Raw genomic sequence first — 25901 nt, 5'->3', positions numbered from 1 at the left:
TCTCCTGTGAGCTAATTTGGCATGACACTCACCAATCTTCCAAGTAGCTTACTGTTCCTATATGTACTATATTGTACATAACTGAACTGTTAGTGCTTTAGTAACCAATTATGTAGTGGTTCCTGATGTGGGACAACAGAGCCTAAGGATCATTAGAGAGATTGGAAGCTAATCCAGGGAGTATGCCAGGTGAGAGTGCAATAGCTATGAAGAGATAGAGGGGACAATCCCTCCTGGATGGTTCTATTAGTGAGGATAGAGCCAAGCCAACTGAGAGCAGGGCCTCTAAGTCACCAGGGCACCACACACCAACTGCATACGTGAGCTCATCATATCTGCAACAGCAGTACTTGTGGGTAAATCATACTGTGCTCAGCATGCCAGGCAAGTCATTGAGCCTGGAATCATAGGCACCAGTATGTCACTGATACTTCATCTAGTAGCCGTAAGGAGTCACTAATCAGTGAGCAGAACCAGCAACACCAATTAGTGATTCATACATATACTGGCGCACCAGAGTCTCACTGGCACTGTGACCAGGAACACTAATGAATAACTAATTTTCACTGCAGCAGCACCAGTGAAACAGGGCTACCTGATTTAGCCAGCCACTTCTTTGATTTGCTGATACTGTACCCACCAGCACCAATGAGTCAGGATAATGAGACCAACAACACAAGTCACTAAAACACGGATCCGCATCAGGACTGAATTACTTATAATGAGATCAGCAACACTGGAAACTCTCTCTTACTGAGATCAGCAGAAAGGGAATGTCACTGATACTGGGTCCTATACTTGAGAAGGTCCCATGGACACCAATAATCTGGCACAGAATGTTCTACTGGCAAAGCGTCGAAGTGCGATTGGCGGCCTCCACTGCGGCTGTGGAGTTGCATGCATTGCACTGCATAACATTTGACTCCTTTCTAATTGGAAATTACTTAAACATAACTGGTTTGATCAGAAACTTGATTTCAAAGCTTCATGAAACTTACCACAAAATCAGGGTCTGTTTCCCAATCATCCCCCGCTGTCTCCACCTTGACAGACACATTGTGCCCAACTGCAGACTTCCACATCTGAAAGGCAAATGAGAGCAGAAGACGGTTAGCAAAGGGGGACACTGAGTGACTATATGACCACATCTGGAAGGGAAAATGAGCTACTGTTGTAAATATACAAACTGAATATATGAACTGCACCCATCTCGAAGGGAGAGAAGAGTTGCTGTTGTGAATGCCTATACTGAGTCTGCGAACGACTTCCACCTCTGAGAATATGAGCACTGCCATATCCGGAAGGGCAGCAGAGTTACTATTGAGACCACATATTCTGGCTAGGTTAAAATCAGGCACACCTGGAAGTGTAAGGTGTGTTACTACTATGAGTGTGTATACTACGTGTGTCTGCACTACCACTTCCACAACAGTTCTCTGAAACCTATTTGCATCTGTCCACAACCAGGCGTCCCTAGTCTGTAGTGCCCCTGTGTATTACACAAGCTCTCTGCCGTCCAACTGTTCACCTCTGGTTTGCTTAGTTTAAATGAATCTATGCCATTGCATCCCTCTCTGAACCAACAGTTCCTGCTCTTAGTCCTGAGAATGTTATTCCACTCATTGCTGTTGCCCCAAGTCTAGTGTGCACATGACAGAACATGGACCTCTCATGAATGTCATGTGTGCTGCCAAGCATTGTTTGTCTTAATCCAGGTTATCATTTCATGTCCATCAATTATCTGCTAGGCGTGCAAGGAGGTCTTGTCTTATTTTAGCTTTTTGCTTTAAAGCTACATGCATAAGATTGCTTCAGTGCATGCACGGGTGGCATGGTGTTCTAATCTAGAAGAACAGAGCTAAGTGATCTGAAGGATGCCACCTCGTCTCTTGCCTTAAAATTGCTTCTGGCAAATTGTACCATCACAGATTATATCACTGTGGATCATGTCTTAAAATTTCTCTATTGGGATGGTATGAACTGCATCCCACTCCAAGACCACTCCCGTAGTCATTGTGCAGACTCAGCAAACACCTGTGAAGACCTGCTCCCTAACCTTGATTCTAACCTTCCTTCTGTCCTCATTCTCCTCGATCTTTCTTCTGCCTTTGATACAGTCAACCATGCCATCCTGCTCAATCGCCTCTGTGATGGCCTGAGTATCACTGATTAGGCCCTGGCCTGGCTGACCTCCTTTTTCACTGACCGACCCTCTCAGGTCCAACTGGGGTCTTTTCTCTCCTCTATCTCTCTCTCTACTTGTGGTGTTCCCCAGGGGTCTAACCTCTCTCCCTGGCTGTTCACCCAATTCCTGGAACCTCTTGGCCACCGCATAGCTTCCTTCTGCTCCAACTTTCAGTGTTAAGCAGATGACACCCAGCTCTCCTTCAGGCTCCCCTCAGCTACCTCTTCTCCTTTTCTTATTCCAGATTGTCTTACTTCAATTCAGTAATGGTGTGCCGCCAATAATCTCTGTCTTAATGCCAGTAAGACTGAGATCCTCCTCATCGAACACCAGCTCCCTCCTTTCCTCTCTCTCTCTCTCTGGGGACCCACACTGGGCCCTCTTTCTGCTCCTACCAGTCAGGCTAAGAACCTTGGGGTCATCTTCGACTCCACCCTCTCCTTCTCTCCTCACATCTGTGACGTCTCTAAAATGTCATACTATCAGTTGCACCTCCTCAGAGGTATTCTTCCTCTCATCACTTCCCCCAGAAGCTCACTGTCTCCAGAGCTCTGGTCCTCTCTAGGCTGGACTACTGCAACAGTCTCTTTCTAAATCCTCCTGCCTCTATTCTTTGACCTCTACAACTTATGCAGAACAGGACTGCTAGACTTGTCCTTGGCCTCAAGCCCAGGGATAGTATCTCTCCAGCTCTGAAATCTCTTCATTGGCTCCCAGTGGCGGCAATGATCAAGTTCAAGACCCTCTGCATCGTCCACAAGGCTTTCTGGGGCCTGGGACCGCCCTACCTCCAACTCTTTCTTCCTAAACATCTCACTTCTCAAGCTCTCTGCTCATCCACCTCCAACTCCCTGAGGGTCAGACGCTTCTCCAAGCAGAGACTTGGGGGCAGATCTCTCTCCTTGGCTGGGGCCTCCCTCTGGAACAGCCTCCCTGCCTCTCTCAAGCTTGAGCAGAACCAACTCTGGTTCCGGAAGCAACTCAAGACATTCCTCTTCGCTTCCCCTTTCTCTCTTCCTCTCCCTTGCTGATGTCCCGACTGCTCCATGCACTGGTCACCTGGCTACCCCCTGAACTTCGGCCCAGGCTCCTGCATGTCCAGTTGCACTTTGCACTGCCTCCCAGCTCCCCTAGCACTTGTGGTATGTATCTGCAACCCTAGAGTCCCTCCTCTCTGCACTTATGAGCCACCCGTTGGCTGCACTTTTTGAGTTCCTGCACTGAGCCACATGCTAGCTGCACTTTTAAATTACCTGTACTTCTCCCCCAGCCCCGCCACTTCTCCTCTTCTACTTCCTTGCACTTGCACAATCTGAATGACACAGGGCCTAGTAAAATCGTTGTTTTGTCCTCCCTATGTTTCCCCCTCCTTGTCTTGTCGTGCCTAGAAACACTTGTGTATAGGAGCGTTATAAATGCCATTTCAGATCATATCATATCAAAGAAAGACCCCTACATTACAGACATCCTGTTTAGGACCACTTCCAAAACCTCCTTCTACACCCAAGTCTCAACAACTCCTGTAAACACTGGTTAAGTCTTAATTTGTGTACAGCTGGTTTTGCAGGTGTGGATTGCCAATCACATCCAGACGCACAATATCGCCATGTAGGACCTGACGACATGGGGTACTATGAAAACCCAATTACCCTGTAACCTCTGATTTTCAGTTGCCAATCCCCCTCAAGCACTGGGCCATATTGCTAATGCTATTTTCATTTTTATTAGAAACCATTTTGGTATCTCACGCTGTGCCATTTCTATGATCTGATCGCAAGATGACATCTTTTACTATCCATCTTTTATCATGTCAACCAACTGTCCAATGTATTTGTCATTCCTATTCTAGAAGAAACAGAAAAATGGCGCCTCTGAAGATCTCTCTCCTATTTGTTACCCTTCAAATATCTCTGCTTGATCTGTTCCATTTGAGGCACAATAATTAGTGTGCAATTGATTGTGCCTTCAATGTATTCATTGAATTTATTCATAACAAACTACTAACGTTTATCATGCAAAAGTGACCAATGAATGTAACCTTTCTCTATCAATAACTTAGTAATACCTTATCATTCAACCAAATAGCCAAAATTGCAACCATCTTCTAGGGATCGAACAGGAATGGCTCCACTCTTTCAGTGCCCAATCATTATTAGACCCTGCAAAACCTTCGGGGGTGTCTAGACAGCTTTTATCCTCTAAACCAGGCCTAAATTTGCAATCTGTAAATTATCAGTCTAAATTCAAGAGCACCCAATAATCTGTTCCCCCATATAGCCTCACATCTAGTTAAGACCCGTAAATCCCTTAATTGGGAGCACACCTGCTATGTTATCAGTTCTTCAACTAAAATGGGTTCAGTAGGGCCTCCTATTATAGCCTAAGTGCTGATACCCCATCAACAGATTCCTGCTCTAGCATCTGTTAATTCTGCCAAATATGGGACTATTTTCATACCCACTTCCTGTTAAACTAATAGAAACAGCTGTTCTTGCCGGGCTCCAGAAAAGACAACGTCCTCCTGCACAGTTTCAAAGCTACCTTTCAACCTAAATTGTGCATGCTAATATCAATTATGGACAACTGTAGAAAATTGCTGTGGTATCCTGGCTCTGTTTTTGATCAATCCATCACCCAGTTTTGACATCATTGACTACTGGCACCTCCGTCAACATCTCTCTAAATCTGGTCAAAATTGGGCCGCTTTACAAGTTGGGTGGTGCGGAATAAATGCAGCGGTATTACAATATACTGCAGCCTCCCGCACTGCCCGACTACAAGTTTGGCAGAAAGCCGTGAGCTGGAGGGAAATCGGCCAGCTTTCTGCCAAGTTTGGGCAGAATTACAGAGGCCGAATGTCCACCACAGTAATTCTGCCAAAAATGCCCCATTGAGACCAATGGACTCTAAATAAATGGGAATTTACTCCGCCACCCCCACTTGTAATCCAGCAGTAATCCCACCGGGCCAAGTGGCGGTAACGAATATAGTTAATGTATTTTCTTTGACTGAACCTTTTTTGCCAGGTTGTCTTTGATCTGTGGACTTTCCTCCCTTTACATTCTCAAAACCTCTTGTTCGCTCAAGGGTGTGTTTCACCTGGTTCGGGTTTACCCTCTCTTTTTTAATAATTATATGTGTGGGCTTGCCGGGAACACTGAGGGGGTAATTTTCGAATGGGTCCAAGAGTAAAAGGAAACGGTAAAATGCTTTTATGCATTCCTTTTACGCATTAACCTATTTTCGTGCTGACACAAGGCAAATGAAGGCGGACAGAGCAGAGATGACATCTCCACCATGCTTTCCTCCTCGATCTCGAGTGAGCACTTAGTTTTACTCCCACATGAAATGTTCATGCAGGTACTAAACTAATGAATTCCAGTGGAATACGTCTCACTTTAGCACCTGCATATGAGCAGGCGGATTCCATTGGAATCCATTATAAAGAGCTGCCTGCAAAGAAGATTTGCAGGCAGTGTTTATTATCTCTCACAAAGGGAAGATTAAAATTAAAGTGATTTTGCCTCATTTACTCTTGTGTTTTAGTCTCTGCTTTGAGAGCGAAGAAAACTGCATGCAAGATACCCCATCGCACGTTAGTGCAAACATAAGTGGCCATCTGCACCATGCAATTGCCGTCTGGTATAAAATGACCATGTGAGTCTTTTGGAGTCACATTTTACATATATGCTGATGAAACTCAGGTCCTGCTCCATCTTGACCAGGACTTTGATGTCATCTGCTATGCTTTTTTCAGCTGCTTCTCCGGCATAGCACAGGGGGTGGATTCTTGCCAACAAACCAAACCCCAACGTGGAAAACAGATACACCCACAGACCTGTCATCTTCAACTTCAATATGGAACATGTGAGAGAACCTGTGGCCAACTATAACATGTAAATACACTAAAATAGTCACCTATGTAAATTACATCATTCAAATGAAGACCTGCATCTAAATCATGCAGCAAAACTGAAGAATATGGGTGGAGGGTTGGAATGAATCACGACCTCCGGCATTGGTCAGGGAACCCCTCCAGACGATTTTCAGCCTGCCATGCCATTACAGAATCGGAAAGAGCATATGCAAATCAGGCTTAGTGGACAAGTCACATAGGGGTGGCAGGAGTCACCCTAGTTCTTCAGGGTCCTTCAGGTTTCATTTTCTTCCATATCGGATACCTTTCATGGCCAGTAGGTACCTTTCATGGCCAGTAGGTACCCTATGTGCTTAAACCCCTACAAGGTTGGCATAACTTAGTGGTTACCTGTGGTAGCTGGAGGGAAGTGATACGGTTAGCTTACGAACCTAAACCGCTGTACCCATTTCTGTGAGGAGACCTCTACCCAAGGCAGAGTGTCCACAGTGACCCTGTTAGCCCAGCAACGGCCCTTCATGCTGCCGACATCTTATTGCTGTTTTTGTAGTAACTGTTGGGTTTTTCGAGTTCTACCCTGTATTTTAGCCATGATTGTTTTAATCCCGGGTGTCCTCAAGAAAAGCAAACTTTACCAAAGAGTATTCATTGGCTCTCATTACACTCGCTTTTCTATGGGAACGAAGGGCGTTTCCAGTGACCCTTTCACTGTCCTTGGGACCTTCTTCTTCCCATAAGAAATCCTATCAGTAAAAGGTTTGACTGATGATTCATGCGGAATGCAATAGCTGAAAATCTCATTATCTTTGCAGGCAAGCACAGCACAAGATTCCATGGCATCGCTAAACTAAAGAAATTCAAGAAGGAGAAAACCAGAAAGCAAGCATTCCCTGCTACAAACAAGGACTCCGGAGCTCCACAGTGAAGCTACCTTGCACTTGAGGCAGGAATTCAAGGCTTTTATTCAATACACTCCTTGTCAGGTGCTGACTACTGAGTCCACCCCCAATACCCTTAGGATATCCACTCCTGCTCCCTTTTCTCTCAATCATCCTCCTCCTCTCTACACTGACTACTGCAGCTTCCTCAACTCTACGTCACTCACCGGCTTTTCATAACCATTCGTCCTTTTCTCACTCTGTTTGCACATGTAAGAATTGTTTAGTATTTATTTGATGCCGTTCACAGGTCTGAAGTATAACATTTAGTGGTCTTAAAACGATTCATTTCCATGATAAATGTTTGGGTTAACTAGTTCTCTTTCCTGTAGAGCAGTCTTTTGAATCATTGTGTTACATAGCCAATTCCCTTTTCTGAAGTCACTCTAATGCCATAAATACTGAATATACACATCCATCTGTTCAACAGTTGTAACAATTAAAGTGCACAAAATGTTAGAAATCCCAAATATATTCTTAAATTAATACATAACAGAACCCACAAAACTGAAGATTTTATTGTAGGTTAAAGACCCGTCTGAACTGAATTCTTCCTTTATTTTTAATGTTATGATTCTCTTCTCTAGAACAAATACATGCACCCAATATTGCAAAATGATCAACCTGTTCATTGAGTGATATCGCCAGAGCATCCTTCAATAATTCCTTTAAGAATCTTTGCGTTTTATCCATGGCTATTCGGGCATCTCCTCATGACCCTCAAATAAAGTGACATAAAGGTCACTTAAACCACACACATTCAAATTATAGCAGAATAGTGTTGAGTTTCCATCCAAATGGTAGCAGGTTGACAACTGTCTATTGAAATACGGTGTGTGGGGGGCCTTCACCTTTTGGCTGTGACCTACAAAAGGAGAGATCAGTTCTGACTAAAGGTTAAAATATAAGACCCCTCAAAGCAGACGTCCTTTTCCTAGAGTGTCCAGAATATAGATTCTGACACCTATTACATACCACACACAAACACACCACCAACTCCCACATGCACACACAATACAGTCTACAGCACTCCCAAACAGCATTTTACAGAACACACACTAAGCTTGTACAAACAAGCAACCGGTATATGAAGTAAGGTCATGCATCACACGTAAACCCTGTGACCAAGACCACTGTCTGACCTTGGGAACCCACAGCGGGGTGGTCAGCAGGGCCGAGGTGCTGCTCAAAGCTAGTGGATGTGCCCCCCCCAAGGAGGTCTACGAGGTGGTCCCCTGACCCCACTCAGTGGGTCCTGAAACTAGGGCAGGGGGCAGTCACAGGTAAGAGGCCCCACCCACCAACCTTACCGATAGGCAGGATCATAGAGACACACATACCCCCTGCAACACCCCTTCCCTTACCAGTGACCAGAAGGAGGAAAGGGTGTTGCCCATCCTATGTGGGGAAACTCCTTCCCATAAAGTGGATACTTCCAGAGAGCCAGTCAAGATCCCTAGCGATACCGAAAACTACAGCATAGGAAACAATGGGCCTCATTACGACCTCAGCGGTAGCCATGCCGCTATTGGCGGCATGGCTGCCGCCGAAATCGCATCTGGATCCGGGTCCTCAGAATGAGGAATTACCGGGCCATTCCGAGTTCGTAAGGCCCGGTACTTCCTCCCTCCAAGAACCCGGACCCGGTCCTTCCCCATTCCCATTTCAGCCCCCATAGGGCTGAATGGGAATGGGAGACGGAGCAAACAACGGGCCATTACGAGTTGGCCCGTTGTTTGCTCCCTCTTCCCCTCGCGGGACCCGGTAAGCACGCCTGGTTTGACCAGGCGTTACTTCCTGGGTCCCGCGAGGGGACCTCGTAATGAGGTGGTACGGGTTAAACGGCGCCAGCACCTTTTACGGCGCCATTAACCCTGTACCGCCAGGGTCGTAATGAGGCCCAATGTTACAATACTTCATAATCCCTGACGAGTAATGAAATAGATGTTTCTTTTTGGCACTGGTGTCGAGGGAATCATCTTCAATTGTGGTTCCTACTCGCACAGCCCACAAGGGTCGCACGGTTACAAAGTTGCATTTGAACAATGGGAGGGTGGTTCATACACAATGCACGAACAGTGAGATCGAGATGCATCATTCTCTCCAGGTTGCAGGGATTACGAATTCGCAATTTTTGTTATTTTTTATTTATTGTGCCATAGTTAATTCAACTTTTAACACATTTTAAAAGAAGCATCATACAATAATACTATGAAAACCAAAACTAATCTGTATCTTTCTATAATTCATAAAATCAAAAATATCTCTAAAGCTAATCAAAAAGAGATGATTTCTGGTTGAAGTAGAGTCACTAAATCTCTTTTTTGCCTCTTGCCAGATTGCCCAGGCCGCGGCAGAAGTGACTATAGATTCGGAACCAACAAGCATTGCCCAGAATTGGTCGCTGGTGAGGTCATCTAAATGTTGTATAACATCTGCGTAGCCTTTACGATAGCAATTTGTTAAATTTGCAAATGCACTGGGACAAAGGAAGATCAAATGTGGCAACCAGCTCCCCCTGCTTACTAAGAGATTTTATGACTACAGATTCAGATGCTATGACAGCAGAGGGACCCAGAGTCATGCAGGCAATGACAACAGGACCCCTTGAGGGGGAAGAGGAAGGCTCCACACCTACACATGGCCTTTCTGGAATTGAAGATGGCTACAGGCCTTCGTTCAACCTCAAGCCGCCCCACGCCCAAACTACATTGCCAACACAGGCCTCAGTACACCTATTGTCCTCAATATCAGTAAGACCCACCCCTGGGAGGAGATATCCCACTATATTATGCAGCTAGTTCAGTCTGCCAATGTGAGGAATTTCAGAAGGAGTGGGAGAAAGAGAGTGAGAGAGGAGTACTGAGGGGCGAGCAGAAGGAGCATGATGGAGGTTGTCAGGAGAGTCTGGAGGAGGTTAGGTGGGAGGATGAGAATGATGAGAATTGTTTGGAAGTGGAGGATGTGGACCTTCAGAGAGAGAGAGAGAAAATTGGGAACTGATTGGAGGAAAAGAGGATTAGCATCAAGGGGAAAAGAGTTTTTACGCACTGGAGGAAGTGGAGGCCCTTAACATCGCAGAGAGAGATGGGCTGGGGGATAACCCGACTCTGCTGGAGGACCATAGACATACCCAGGTCACCCAATCAAGGAGGTTCCAGCAGGGCAATCTCAGGTATGAGACAGTGCGACCTCACCAGAGGCCAGGGAGATTATGCTAGAGAGGGTCAGAGAGCAAGTGTTCTGGGGGCCAAGACCTTAGTGCAGGGAGGCGTATACCGCACAGTGAGCCCCTGAGGCCCCATCCCAAGAGTCTAAGGAAATGGGGCCCTCCTGGAAAGACTTGCCCAGTGTCTGATCCTGCTGGAGGAACCTTGCAACTTGCAGCCCCAAACTCTGTGTGCATCTGCTGTGGGCAACCCAGACCAGCACACCCAACCAACAAGGCTTTGGGAACTCAGCAAAACCAGAAACACGAAGACTAAGAGCAGGCTTAACAATTGGACTTGCAAGCAGGGATGGAAGGCCCCCACTCCTGGAACTGGTGTAAGAGATTTTCTTTTTGCTTCTTGATAAATACACTACCCATCTATTTCTTAGTTGTGAACACAATAAATACATTTCTGTTATTAAAATGTAATTAATTGTGCATTAGCCCCGTTGTGCATCCTACCAGGTTACTCTGTCACAACCCTTACATTCCCTACTTAAAATGTCCCTTCCACATTCTGCCTGTAATGCAGTGGCTTTCCCCAGACGGCATCCAACTTTAGCTGAAAGGTTACTGACTGACCGGTCTTGTACCTGAGTATATTTCCATAGAGGAATGAGTGGATGAAAACACGATTTAGTAAGAAAGATTTAACGATAAGGAACTTGTTTATCCTTAGGATGTGTGTATTCTACTACCCTATGAGACAAATAAAGACTCACGGTTCCTTTTTAATTCTTTTGACCAGAAGAACAATAGAACAGAATGTCTGTCACAGAGATCAATACATGGGCCAGTGCCTAGTACAAGCATTCCACTATATAAAGTTAAACCAAACTGGGCCAAACTGAAACACAACCATGAGGCATCTTGGGAAAAACAATGGATTTGACCTTGCTTGAAGATATTCCCATGTTTGGATCACATTTTCCACAATGTGTTCTTTCATAGGAGTCGGCCCAGTGCACGGCTTTGCCTTTGGAGAGTTTCAACCGGGAAGCCATTGCAGTGTTGCTTAATGCATCACAGTGCACTGTGTCTCCTACTTAGATTGTAGCAATATCCTGCATGTCAAAATCTTGCTGTGTCACTGCTGATTTGTATCCCCTGCATACAATCAGCATGTCACATGACTCACATCAGCCGGGGATAGGCGCGTGGTAACCAAACAAGATGATACTATGCTTCTAGTGCTTTCTTTCACGGTGAGGATTGGGGTTCTCACCTCCGTCTGGAATTTTTGGTGATGGGTAATCTTAACGTCACTTTTGTCAAGGAGTTTGATGTTACATATTTAGACCCATAAACGTATTTAATTTGGGGGAAATCCCTGAATGTGGGACAGTGCAGTGCAAGCCTTCTAAGAAGGAACACTCCCTTCAGAATGACAGTGCTGGTGTCATTCAAGATTACAAATGGTTCTATCTTATCTGATCGCCCATCTAATGATACTTCTGTTAGCGATCCTAGATCCACTGTTTCATTAATAATTGGTGGAGGCCCAAAGATAGACGAGTCAATAAATGTGTGGAGGGTGACTATATGCCAGCCATGCTATCTCTGACCCCATTATGTAGTTTGATCATTTATTGACTTGGGAGCATAAAAATTGCCCAATAATGAAGAACTGGCTGCCAATTAAAGTAAGTTAAATTTGCTGATGCAACACGGGCATATCTGTAGCTTGGACAATGCTGTCATTCTTGATAAAAAGATTGGATCGTATCTAATCCATTGTTCATGCGGAGATGGAGGCTTGCACAGAGCCATTACAGGCCTTCAAACTATTTGTTTCAATGCTCCTAAACATTCTGCCTACAAAGTAGGCCAAATAAAGATTGGTTTGGCAAGTAGGAAAATCCCTCATATATGTGCGACACTACCACCTGAATTTATTTTGGAAAAGAAAATAAACTACTAGGAACACATGTTGGCTGGACTACAGGCAGCCACAGTTAATCACAATGACAAGCAGGTGAAGTCTTTAGTGGTGAAGATGTAGGTGAGTCTTGGCCTATTGGAAGCCTTTTGTAGTTCAGCTGAACTACACTTCCCAGGCGGTAAGCATTATTTAAACACCTCAGCGGCGCATCAGCGCCAGCGCATTACGTAGGCCGGTTATCGCCGGTTTGCGTCCAGATTGCGGACGATTGTGGATGGCTCGCTTTATGCCTCATTTCGTGTGTTTGATCATCCACTGCCTATAGGTAGGCTCTCTAGGGGTCTTTTTTTCACAACACTGGGTCTTGTCCTTTTTCCTGTGTCATGATGCGCCCTAGGCCTAAGGGATTTTTTCTGTACTCAGAGGATTCCTCTATTGACAATGTTGCGAGACCACTACCATTGAGCAAAGGTGTGCCTACTCAATCCCTGGTGGCGTCGCTCCTCAATGCACGCTCTTTGGTCTCTCATGATGTCGAAGCAGAAGACTTGCTCAGTGACAGCATATCAAATGAGGATACCCTGGCTCTCCCTCCAGGTTTTGTCTTGTTAAAGGGGGGGTGTTGCTCTCTTACTGAAAGTTACTTTTCAGTATCATCTATTTCCTCATGAGCCATTGGATGAATGTGAATCTTTGATGATCAAGATCAAGATCAATGATAATATTACCATTATGGTTATCCTTATATACTGCCCGCCTCAAAGTCTTGCCATGTTTGAGGATCAACTTAAACACTTGCTCAGTAGTGTTGTACGTGTTAAAGCCCCTGTGGTCCTGTTGGGTGATTTTAATCTCTGGGCTAATGTCCCCACAGACAGGGTCGCTCAGTCACTGCTGGCTGCTCTCTCGGCCATCGGCTATATACAACAAGTCTCTGAGCCCACTCATATTGGGGGCCATATCCTTGATTGGGTTTTGTTGCATAACGTCTTTGCCTCTATCCCAGCCAGTACATTGTGTCCCTGGTCTGATCACTCCCTGCACACCTTTTCCATCATACTGCCCGTTGCATCTGCAAGAGTTGATGCTAGACCTAGACAATTTATTACGGCCAGATCCTTTAAAAAACGTACTTCTCACAGGCTGTCTCAGGAGCTTGAAAACAGACTAGGAAACATGCAGAATTTTGATAGTTCAGCAGCTATCTCAGCTCATATAAAATCTATACTTGATTCAATCATAGAGGACCATGCTCTAATTATTACCAGATGCATTAAAACAGAAACACTGACTAAGCACTGGTTTAACAAGGACATTCTTACCCTTAGGCATTGTAGGCGAGCAGCAGAGCGTGCCTGGTGGAAACAACCGTCACCATTGTTGCTGGTTGAGTATAAATGTGCAGTTAAAAAATTCAAAGCCGCTAAATCGTCTTATTACAATAAACAAATTGTTCAGGCGAAATCTAGTTCTAAGAAGCTGTTCTCGATCCTACGGGATTTAAATTCTAACACAGAGACCAATATTAAGGCACTGCAAGATTCTATATGGTGTCAAACCATTCATGATGCCAAAATTGCCTTTCACTTGGAGGCAAGTGCCTCATCACAGACTAATGTCATGCAGGTCTCTTCCACTCCAGCACCGCCTCCAATGTCGTGTTCTTCCTGCACTGGTTCCATATCTGAAAACAACTTAGCCCTAAGTTGCCGTTACTAGAAGTATCACCCGACCTTCCTCTCTGTTGACCATCACTCATGAGACCTCCACCCCAAAGCTCTCTTTCTCCTTCACCCCTTGCACAGTGGCTGAAGTGACCAAGATTATTCTTGACATGAAGCCGACTACATGTAAGGGTGATGCCTGTCCCTCTAGGTTACTAGTGCAGTGTCTCGATACCATTGGCCCATGGGTGACCAAATTGATTAATCAGTCCTTTCTTGAGGGACGGGTTCCAACATATCTCAAAGAAGCATGGATTACTCCACTTCTTAAAAAAGACAATCTTGACCCACTTCAGCCCAAGCACTACCGCCCGATCACGAATGTCCCGTTTTTACTCAAGGTAGTGGATCGGGTGGCTTATCTTCAATTACAAAAATGTATTGAGGAAAATTATATCTTGGGGCCTCGCCAATCAGGCTATCATGCCCGACATGGCACAGAGACTGCCATGCTCGATTTAAAGTCTAACTTAGCATCCATCATTGATCGCAGCCATCCAGCACTTCTTATGTTGCTGGATCTTTCGGACGCTTTCAATTTGGTCACCCACAAGCTCTTGGCATCTAGCCTGCAATCCCTTGTTGGCTGTATGATTTAACTACGCAATGGCTGGTTTTTTTTCTGACTCTTCATCCTGTCACACTCTGCCAACACGGGGTGTTCCTCAGGGATCCTCACTATCTCCCACACTCTTTAACATTTATATTCTTCCTCTTCTTCTTCTTCTTGATGACCTGGGTGTCTTGTATACGAACTATGCTGATGACACCCAGGTCATCCTCGAACTTTCGGGTTCTTACTCTGTGGATTCGCAGGCAATTAATGCTATTTACTCTCTTATTCACTCCTGGATGCCCCAGAACTCCATGGCCTTGAATATTGACAAAACGGAGATTCTCATAGTCGCTTCCAGCCATATGCTAAAAAATCTCTCTTCTGAATAAGCATCACTTTTGATTTCCAACGTTTCCATTCCTGTTGTCCAGAGCGTAAAAACGCTTGGTGTCACCATTGACGCAGAGCTTACCACGAGATCTCATGTGGCTAAGACTCGTGCCTCATGTGGTTGGATTATCAAGCAGCTCTGCTCTTTGCGCCCATTTCTGTCTGTTAACAATATGTCTATTCTAGCCTTGGCTCTCATCAACTTGAGGCTAGATTATTTTAACAGTCTCTTGGCAGTAACTGCTCAATCTAACCTGGCCGCCCTCCAAATTACACAAAATGGCGCGCTCAGAACAGTGCTGGGTCTTCCAAGGTAGCATTCCATTACTGAAGCTAGACAAAAACTGCACTGGTTGCCCATCAAGCACAGGATCTCTTTTAAAATCCTTACACTTACTTTTTAGTGTCTGAACGCTGTTGCTCCTAGCTACCTCATGGAGCATATTCAGCGATATGTACTGGTACAACCTCTTAGGTCACTGGAACAGGTTAGGCTTTGCCAGCCCCGATTTCACCTTGCCAAATTTGGGAAAACCAGGTTTGATGTTGTCGCCCCAGTCATGTGCAACTCTATTCCAGTCCACCTTAAATTATCCACCTCTCTGGTTGAATTCAAAAAGAAACTGAAGACTTTTCTTTTTACGGCCCCTTAGCTTCATGCACTTTCCTGGATTCTTGAGCTCTCTCTTCTTTGTCTGTCTGTTCCGTGTTTTTTGAGCACCTTGAGGTCTGCAGGTGATTTGGTGCTTTATGAAGAATTAAAATAAATAAATAAATAGTGGCTATATTGGTGAGCTTAGTAGTTGGGAGATATGAGTTCTAATCTTAGCGAAAGGCTTTTATCAATAATGGTGTTGTTCTGGAGCAATTTGTTTGTCTACCTGTGACTGAAATTACAAATATGTATAATGGACACATTTTAAGAAGACCTCTACAGCCTGCAATCTAGTATTGTCTTAGCTACATAATCGCATGTTCCCAGCCACCACTCTTCCCTGCTTTCAAGCATAGCCCACATTCCACTATTTTCTGGGTAAATCGCCCCATGAAGGAGATGCTCCTGCTACGATAAAACATTCTCTGTAAAGTATTCCACTGCTCCTTGGGGATAAGTTAGCACTATATCAAATACCCTAAGAACGATACATACAAACAAGGCTCCTTAGCCCAACCACATTCCATTTCTTCCAACCTTGACAAGACAGGCAATGTGGGTTCTTCCTTAATTCAGACAATCACAAAGAATACAAATCAGTTCATGGGAAATTTTAAGTTTCCCCTCCTATATGATGCAGAATTAGTTAGCTGGATTGCTTTTTTAACAGCATTTGTCAATGCAGTCCTTCTAGGTAGATGAACTCAACCATCATTGAGAAAAGCTTTGATTTAAAAAATAAATGAGTCCACAAGGTACTTATCGACCACTATCACTTGTAGGCTTTGTGTGTAAATTGTACAGCAAGTAATTTCTTGATAATAGTTGGCAGATTACAATGATGGTTCATTCATAATATTGCAAAGCTGAAAGCTAGTTTCTGTTCAGGAGTTAGTACAGCCAATCAGGTATTCCATTTTCCTAGCATTATATCAAAATGAGTGCTTAAGAGAAAACCCATGTTTTGTGTATAATGGAGTTTAATACAGCATTTGATATGGTTCGACGCACCACTTGGGTATCTTGTGATATTTACTTCATGGGTACGATTAAATCGCTGATCCCTATTTAAATAACCCTGTCTGTGAATGATATGGGGCAACCCAGTGTCTTACCAATTCAATTGAAATAACTTGATTAATGTGTATTATAATGGGATAGTCCAGGAAAAGGCCTGGTCGCTGAAGGTCTTTGGAGGATTCCAATTGCAATGTTAAATAATAATAATAATAATAATTTGGCACTTATATAGTGCTACGAACCCTCAGGTATCTGAGCGCTGCTTATTATTACCCACGGTGTGTGGTGCTCATTTATCGACCTCAGAAGGATGAAAGGCTGAGTTTGGCCCCGCCGGGATTTGAACCTGCGTTAGCAGGCTCTGCACGGATGTCAAAGCGAGCGCTCTACTCGCAGTGCCACTTGACCAAATGATGATGTAGTTCTGGCTACAGCAGAGAATAGTCTACATCATTGGTTAAATGCTTTTGAAATGGTTGTGACAGTAGTGCTCATTAAATTGAAGATGTTGGTTTTGGGTAGATTGTACACTACAAAACAACTCTTATTGACCAGTGCTCAAACAAATGGAGATAGATATGTTTTTTGGAGCTACATTACTCACACACACTCAATTGAAAGGACTAAACATGGAAGGCATATTCTCTCTTGTAGTTCGCCTTAGCAAGACTATTTTTTATTGTGATTCTACAGTGCTAGAGATCAGTCAAATCAGCTTTGAGGCAGCAACATGCAGGTAGAATGCAACAGCAGAATAAGGGGAAATGGAATTGGCCAACGAGTTGATGTATCCTTTGGGCACCCCAAGAAAAGCATTCAAAGAAATGTTCCATTTTGGAGCTTAGGTTCCTATTTCTGACTAGATAGAGGCACTGATTGTGTTCTTGATTTGACTGTAGTTCTCTGTAGATCCTTCTCTCAAGAGCGTGTGTGGTTGCAAGGAGGCTTCTGTAGCGGTAAACTAGAAAATGCCGGGCTGGCTTCCTTTTTCAGGAATTCAGCAGTTAAGGCTAACCACTTGTCTACAATATTGAGGAAAGCATTTTGATCGGATCGCATGCCAGTTAGTTTGAGATACAGTTTACTCTATCCTCTGCAAGTCTATCCTCCTTAAAACAACTGTTTAGGACTGGAACCACACCTGCCATTAGTTGAAAACATGCAAATTAACAAGGGGGGTCCTGGGAGTCTCTCTGCCAGACATTAGTCCTGGTCACGAGAGATTTACCCAGAGTCTTTTGCTCACTATCTTTCACAGAGAAGAAATATCCCAAACATATCAGTCTTTGTCCTGCCCTGGGGCAGTCCAGCACTGAAATGCTAGGCAATTCTCCTCTGAACAAGAGTGCCAACAGAAACCCCCAGACACGTGTTTCGGTCTGGTTGGACCTCATCAGTAGGGTGGATCTGTGCCTCTCTAAGAATAGTGAGCAAGGGGTCCACGTCTGGATTCCCCTAGTAACTTAGGGTGATACCCAAAGTTACTTAAATATGCAAATTAACAAGGGGGGTCCTGGGAGTCCCTCTGCCAGACATTAGTACTTACAGGCACGGCTACCGCCAAACTCCTAATGAGGCCCAATGATTTCTCTCCTTAGCAAAACATGTTTATTCCGATTAACCAGCCAACATGTGTTTTGACATTTGAGGGTGCTTCAAACTATTATGAAACGATCATACAACAGATACGAATTTCATCCGTGGCACTGTGTTTTGTGTGACACTGAATCTGCTGTTGATAGTGAGTCCCTCCCGCATCTATGTCAGGGCAATGTGTGTGTTTTTGGAGATCTGTAGATAGTGAAGAGAAAAGTGGGTCTTATGTGTCTATGGGGGACATTCCGAGATTGGAGGTAGCCATGGTGCTATTACAATGTGCCGGTAATTCCGATTACCGGCACTCTTTCCAGACCGCAGTACTATGAGAGGGAATGCCGGTAACCACGTTGCCGGTAACAGCGTACACTGTGCTACCGTTGCCAGTAGCACAGTGAACCGAAACAGCGTGACCCTGCGGAAGCAGTGCTGGAAAAACACCAGCACCACAGAAATAAGGCAGCATTACGACAGCATTTGTTCTGGAAACACTGGCACGAAAATGCTGGTGCCACTAGGAAAACCAATGCCGGAAACACCGGCACCGCTGAGCAGGCGATTTCCAAACCCAAGTGTGGAGGAACAGGCCACAGGTGCACCCAATGCACCCACCTGCATGCAATGAGCACAGGAACTGCTGAAAAGGACCACACACACACCACACACTTCCCAACACAACCATGCTGCCTCTCGTAGCAGTAGTCATGGACCTGGAGGTACTGCATGCAGGAGTGCAGCTTTATGAGCAGGAGCTGCAACAGTGGCAACAGACAGGCAGTGGAGGAGGAAGAGGGTGAGAAGGAGAATATAGATGAATAATGACATGCAAGTTACACCCCAGAGGTGTGCACCTATAGCCCCGTACAATGGCCACACCCTGGGCCCTGACTGACAGGCAGATCCACACACTATACAGCCTGAACAGGGAGACCATCCTGGAACTTGTGGAGCTCATCCAGGAAGAAATCCAGAGCATCATAGGAATCCGGACTGCCATACCCCCCCCCCGGTGAAGGTGGTGTCAGTGCTGCACTTTCTTGCCACCGGCACATTCCAGCATTCAGTTGGCGAGTTGCATGGCATCTCACAGCCAGCATTTTCAACTGTGCTGGTGCAGGTCCTGGATGCCCTCCTGCGCCATGTGTCTCGGCACATTGCCCTACCAACCACACAGGCACAGCTCAATGCCACCAAGGTCTGCTTCCATGCACTTGCAGGCATGTCTAATGTATTGGGAGCACTGGAGTGCACACATCTAAAGCTAGTGGCTACCCAGAGGAGGTGTGTAGAAACTGAAAGCTGTCCCACTGTGCAGGTTGTCTGTGATGTAGACATAACAATCACTCACTGCTGCGCCCGCCTCCCGGGATTAACCCATGATTCCATGGTCCTGTGGAATAACACCCTGCCTGTGCATGTGGCGTGCTATGGGACACAGCAGACCTGGCTACTGGGTGAGTGAAAGCATCAACACACATACTTTGCATATGCACCGGGCAGGGGGGATGTTCACCTCCACCAGTGCATGGCCCACAGCCACCATGCCAATCCAGGGACATAATCGGCTTGCAAGAGTGGGTGGCCACGACTGGCATCTACCATATGCCTACGGATGGACACACCATCACAATCTGGGCACGGATAGACAGGCACATGCAATGCACTACAGGTACCAGAATGAATCACTGCCATGTCACAATACCCAGCACATCCTGACTCAGCCTGACCCTCCACCACTAACACATCCTTGGGAGTCAGACCCTACACATGGCCTGACCAGCATTGCTTGTCACCGGGTACATCAAGGTGAATGAGGAAACGCAAGTGCACAGAGCCAAATGCATGTTTCACTCACTCACCTCCCTTTATGTATGCACTGCCAAGTCACTTGAATCTAATGGCCCTCCCTGTGTCCCATTCCATGCAGGTGACTCTGGTTATCCTTCACTACCATGGCTGATGACCCCCTGTGAGAGATCCCCAGACTCACCAGGAAACAGCATACAATCGCACTCACATCTGAACATGGACAATTGAACACACTTTTGGACTTTTGAAAGCATGTTTTTGGTGCCTTCACTGCTCTGATGGGGTACTTATGTACAGGCCAGTGACGGTGGGGAAGAGAGTCCTGGCCTGTGCTATGTTTCACAATATGTGCGCCAGGCGGAGCATACCCCTACCCCCGGACATGGACATGCCCCCAGCGGACGATGATGACGGGGATGCAGCTGTAGACATGCAACAACACTAAAACAGGGATGACAGGGATGGACGTGCAGCCCACCAGGAACTCATTGAGAACTACTTTTTAGCACCCATCAACTGCACACAACTCTTAGCACACACTGCATGTGATGCACCACAATAATAAAGCACACCACTTCACAAATTGAACATCCAGACATAAATGACTTTGCACAACCATGTGTATTTTGAGTTAACAAACATAACCAAACTTGTGTCCCACCACCCCCTCCCCAAATAGCCCTCCCAAAACCCCTCCCCAACTAGCCATGCCAAATGCCCCTTCCCCAAATAGACCTCCCAAACACACACACCCAAAACACCCGCTAGGTTGCAGTAGTGTCACGGCGCAGCGATCAGCGTCTTGGACTGCTCTGTTGGGAGCTGGCAGGCATGGTTATGGTTGAGGGGGGATCGGAACTTACCTTATCCCTGTGCTCTAGGGCCACCTGCAGGGAAAGGTTGAGGGACTCAGCTTGTGCTGGATTGCCTCATTCCCCTCCCGGAGCCTCTATGCAAGGAGGACCATTGTGCCCGAGAAGCAGTCTAGGGCACGGGCACAGCGCTGGCCAGTGGCCAGCACACTCTCCCGCATCATCCTGGTCTCCTTGAGCTGCTGGCGCACAAGTTTAGCCATCTCCACGTGGCTTGTACGAAACAAAAGCTTTTGCCAAATCCTTACAACTAATTACAGAAAGAGTTCGGGATAGGGTTTTCAATAAAGGAAAAAGTGTTCACAACTAATAGGTCAGGATGTGATTGCCAGAGGTCTTCCTTCCCCACGTTCTGAGCACGGGATAAGGTGGATCTCCTGAGCACCGCACACACTCGAGCTTTCCCAGCACGAGTCGACAGTTCAGTATCAGCTATCAGGTTCATCGTTGGTTAAGTCTCTTTTCAATAAAAAGTCACTTGCCTTCGAGGGCCAGATGTTTTCAACAAACAAACACGAAGTTCTGTTCCACATATACTTTGGTGAAGGATTCACCCCTGGGTCCACCTCTTCCGGGTGTAAACCCCATTCGAGCCGTATTCAACAAATCAAATAAACAGTTCCTTTCTCAATGAACTTTGGGTGATGACTTTCCACCCCTGGATCTCCCTCCTTCGGGTTCACTACGGCTTTTCTTCCATTCACAAATCACATCTTTTTAAACAATTCTTTAGGCTTTCTCAAAGTTAGCTTTGGGTTGATTATTTTCCACCCCTAGATCTCCCTCTTTCGGGCTTGGACTCCTTTCAGACGTCAGCCTACCTCCTTCGGGTTCACTATGGCTTTTCTTACTTTCACAAGTCTTAATGTCTTTTCAAATAACTTACTGTGGACATCCCTCGGTTGGGCTCACTCCTGTCAACACACAGGACTTCAGGCTTTGTCCCTTTTTGTCAGCATCCCTCCGCCATGTTCACTCTTGCCAAATTTTGTATCACACTGTTCATTCGTTAACTTCACCATGCGGGATTCATCTCCCTTTCCTTGACAATCATCTGTCGGTCAAAGACTTTCGACGGTACAGAAGATTTTACAAAACCCCTGTATGACCATTTTGACCTGTGATGAACCACTTGGCTTTATTCCTCTTTGGAGTCATAATTGGTACCTCTGAGGCAAGTGTCTCTCCCCGGCTTGGTAATCAGCGGAGGAGGGTCTTGTGTACCATTGACATCTTCTGCAATACACGCTGGCTATTGTTCTCGTTCTTAAGTTTCCATCTGTGGAGGTTTCACGGGCCTTTGTCGGAAAGGGTAAGGTCGCTTCTCTCCTTGTCACCTTCTTGGTATGCGCCGTCTTTCGCTCTCCACTTGAACTGCCATGCTGAGTTAGCTCTCACGTTGTGCCGTCTGCCTTGCCCATCTTGTGTGGCACCTTTTATTACTGTGGGGAATGGAAAGGGCCGTCAGGTGTGTGTGTGTGTGTGTGTGTAATTCTGGTCAATTGCCTGATTTTGCCTGACCCTTGTATTGGGACATGTCAGGTAAACGGTTCTGGTCCACTGTCTTTCGTGTTGTGCGGAAGTGTTTGCGTCAGAAAAGGGGGTGGCAGTGTTTTGGAATATCCTATGGGGTAGGATGGGGAAAAGGTGTTGAAAAAAGGGGAATACCGCATCTCACCCACCGGTGTCCCACTCCCAGTCTCGAAAGACCCTCCATCCAGGTGATCCTCCCTCACTGGTCCACCCCAGAAACTGGATCCAATGGCGATGGCCGTGTCCTGGCCACCTGGATGACAGATCCCCAGGAACTAGCCAGGGAGACACCGTCAGGTTGCTCACAACCTCTATGGGCATTGCTGGTGTTGCTGCAGGGGCAGCTGGCTGTGCCTCCATGGCCGGTGCTGGTGTTTCTGCAGGGGCATCTGACTGCGCCTCCGTGGCCAATGCTAGTGTTGCTGCAGAGGCAGCTGGATGTGCCTGCATGGCCCGTGCTGGTGTAGTCTTGGTAGTGGTGGTGCAGGTGTGGCTCTCCTCCTCTGGGTGGGTGGGTGGCTGGGATGTGCTTGGTCCACCTTGATCGCTGTCAGATGAGGTACCTTTGGGAGCAAAATAGCCATGCCATTATTCACTTCTGTGACATCATATGGTCTTTCGACAAGCAGTTCATCCATCGTGTGACATGATGCCTGTGCATGGAGTTATGGCTTCAGAACAGCTTTGATACGTGCATGCACGCCACTTTGGTCTGGTGTGTGGCTTGTGTATGTGTTGCTTCTCATGTCATCACGTTGTGCACATGACCAGTACTCATGTGGCCATATGTATGTTTGGATGTTTGGGGGGCAATGCTTGTGTACCCCTGGGCAACAACCATGTTTTGTTGAACACTCTGTGTTGGATGTGGTTTGGTGGTATGCAGTTGGACATGTCTCCATGTAGTGTGCGCTGCATTTGCCTGTCCACTGTATATAGTTGTTTTGGTGTGGCGCGTTGTACTCACCGCCCTGTCCATGTGTCCCTGCACGAGCCTCCGCCTCTCCCACTTCCTCGATCCCTTTGAGGTGCAGCACACTGCTGCATTTCTCCTCCCGTGGCATGAGCTTTATTGGGGAGGCCATCCCACCTCCAATGGCCAGGCATTTCTTCCTGTGCTCTGACAGCAGGTTGCAGACCCTAAGGCATAGGTCATCCCACCGCTTATGGCAGTGTTTCTTGTGTGTGTGGTATGGGACCCGTGGCCGACACCTTCTGCGCCACCTCCTCCCAAATGGCATTTTTGCACAGTTGGGTACTGCGCCGGTGGTTGGTGGCAAACAGTTCCTCAGCATGTTGCAATATGGTGTCCGTCAGCATGATGAGTTCTTGTTCTGTGAAACGTGGCTTCCGCTGCCACACTTCAGGGACTCTAGATGTCATGCCTGCTGTCAGGATGCCGGTGTCAATGTGTCCAGATGGCAACCGGAAGTGGGTGATTTTATGTGGATCTTGTTTTTCAAAATGGCCACCGGCGAGTTTACAGTTCCTGCAGTGATGTTGTTTCCGGTCCCGGTGTTTCCGTTGACAGTGTTTCCATCTGCGAGATGCCGATAATGGTGCCACTGGCATTTTGGATAATGGTGCCACCGACTTTGTGCCTGGTGACAGTGTTTCCGTCATGCCGGTCGCACAGTTACTGGCATGCCGGTTTGCGGGCTCCCGCGGGGTTGTGATGCACCAGTGATTCCGTGGTTGCGGTTTGCACGAAATGTTGCCACCGGTCCACAGAATTACCAGCATTTTACCGCCACACTCATAATCAGGGTCATGGTATCTGTCCTCTTAAATACTTACAAAAACATTCCTTGCTCCCAAGTGTATATATTATTGTTGAAGTAGGCTATCATATCTTACTGTCTAGAGGTTTAGACATGCAACTGCTGTGTCATGCTAAAATTAGAGAACGAATTAGTAAGTGCTAGTGTCGACCTCAAATGGCCAAATATTAGAAAGACCGCAGTGCATCCAAGGACGCGCTTATCTCCTTACGGTTATGCCTGACCCAATGGGTTTTGCTCTAGACGTTTATATATTCAAATTTCGTCCAAAAAGGATCTGGCGCGCTTAGTCAAATCATACCATTGGGTGAGCCTGCAGCTTATAAAGAGGATCTGATTGAATATTCATGGGCTGAATTCTAGAGTTCAAAAGGACCATCCCACGAAGTGGCTCCCACTTACCATCTATTGAAAGTAAACCGGCTCCAAGCTCTGGTGCGCTTCGAGAATGGTATGGTAGGGCTCTCTAGCCATCATTTTAGGCAATCTATTTATGTGGGAGACTAAGTTGTGAGGTCATAGGTGAGATATACAGCGTAATAAACCCATCGATGTGGGTAAACCAAAGAAATGGCGGTTATGTGTATCCCAAAGGGTACAATGACGATAGATGTCATGTCTTTAAGTATCCATATTACGGGGGTGTGAACAACGCTATTTAAAGACAGTTCTCACTGCAAAGATACACAGGGAGTCATGAGTGTGATTTAACTCGATCTAACGTTATGAACAGTTTTGAAAGAGGTACATACTAGTGTGAGCAGTTCTGAAGTTCATGAATAGTGATAAACACTACTTCAACGCATATAAAAGACATATGTACTACTGTCATCAGATGCCCGTACTTATGACTTAAGGCTTAAGGGAAAAGTCAACATGAGTGTTCTAACATGATGGGGGGCATTTGTGCAGCCAGCAAGGTGATAATGCTTTCATACTGCGGCATGGCTTCATTAACTGGTGTTAAGGGCAAAGTCAACATGAGTGTTCTAACATGATGGGGGGGCATTTGTGCAGCCAGCAAGGTGATAATGCTTTCATACTGTGGCATGGCTTCATTAACTGGTGTTAAGGGCAAAGTCAACATGGGTTTTCTTACATGGGGAGGCATATATGTAGCCAGCAAGGAGATGTGTTCTTACTATAGTATGACATTTTTTACTGGCTATAAGTGCAAAGCCAGCGTGATTTGTGTTCTTACATTGGAGGGAGGTATGTGTGATCTGCCAGCAAAGAAAGGTTTCCTTGCTGTAGCAATTTGATGAGTGTTCCTACGAGGCATGCAGTGTAAAATGTGTGCAGACAACAAGAAGGTGATGTTTTCATACTGTGGAAAGAAGTTTTAATAGCCTTAAGGACAAAGTCAACCTGAGTGTTCTAACATGGGGTGGGTGAGGCATTTGTGAAACCAGCAAGGGGATGTTTTCTTACTGTGACATGTTTACTGGAGTTGAGGGGAAAGCAAACATGACAGTTGTTCTTAAATAATGGGAGGTAGGTAATTGCGCGCCATCAAGGAGATCTTGCCCTACTGTGGCATTGCATTTTTTAATGGTGTTAAGGACAAAGCCAACTTGAGTGTTCTTACATGGTGGGGGGAAGGCACTTGTGGAGCCAGAAAGAGCATGCTTTCTTACTTTGGCTTGAGGTTTTTACTCACATTAAGGTCAAAACCAACAGGAGTGTGTTCTTACATGATGATATTGGCATATATTGGCAGCGCCAGCATGACATTCTTTTGAATGGTATCAATACTGGAATTATGGGCAATGTGGGAATACTGACATTTATTGGTGCAGCCAGCATGGGCATGTAGGGCACAGTCATTAGGACCTTTTTATGATGACATATGGTGGACAAATGCATCATGGA

General features: G+C 45.9%; 1 protein-coding gene across 3 annotated transcripts in view; it reads right to left on the bottom strand.

Annotated features, from left to right (window-relative positions):
- Positions 1–25901, bottom strand: part of LOC138514148 (src substrate cortactin-like) — a 524537-nt gene that overhangs the window by 385843 nt on the left and 112793 nt on the right. For all 3 annotated transcript variants that reach the window (XM_069629449.1, XM_069629451.1, XM_069629450.1), the window contains exon 2: positions 999–1082. In XM_069629449.1, coding sequence (XP_069485550.1) covers positions 999–1082 — 84 coding nt within the window. The remainder of the gene's footprint in view (positions 1–998; positions 1083–25901) is intronic.

The sequence above is a fragment of the Ambystoma mexicanum genome, chromosome 12, assembly GCF_040938575.1.
Source record: "Ambystoma mexicanum isolate Mex_15411 chromosome 12, UKY_AmexF1_1, whole genome shotgun sequence".
Lineage (NCBI taxonomy): Eukaryota > Metazoa > Chordata > Amphibia > Caudata > Ambystomatidae > Ambystoma > Ambystoma mexicanum.
This window is presented reverse-complemented; position numbering and strand designations above follow the sequence as displayed.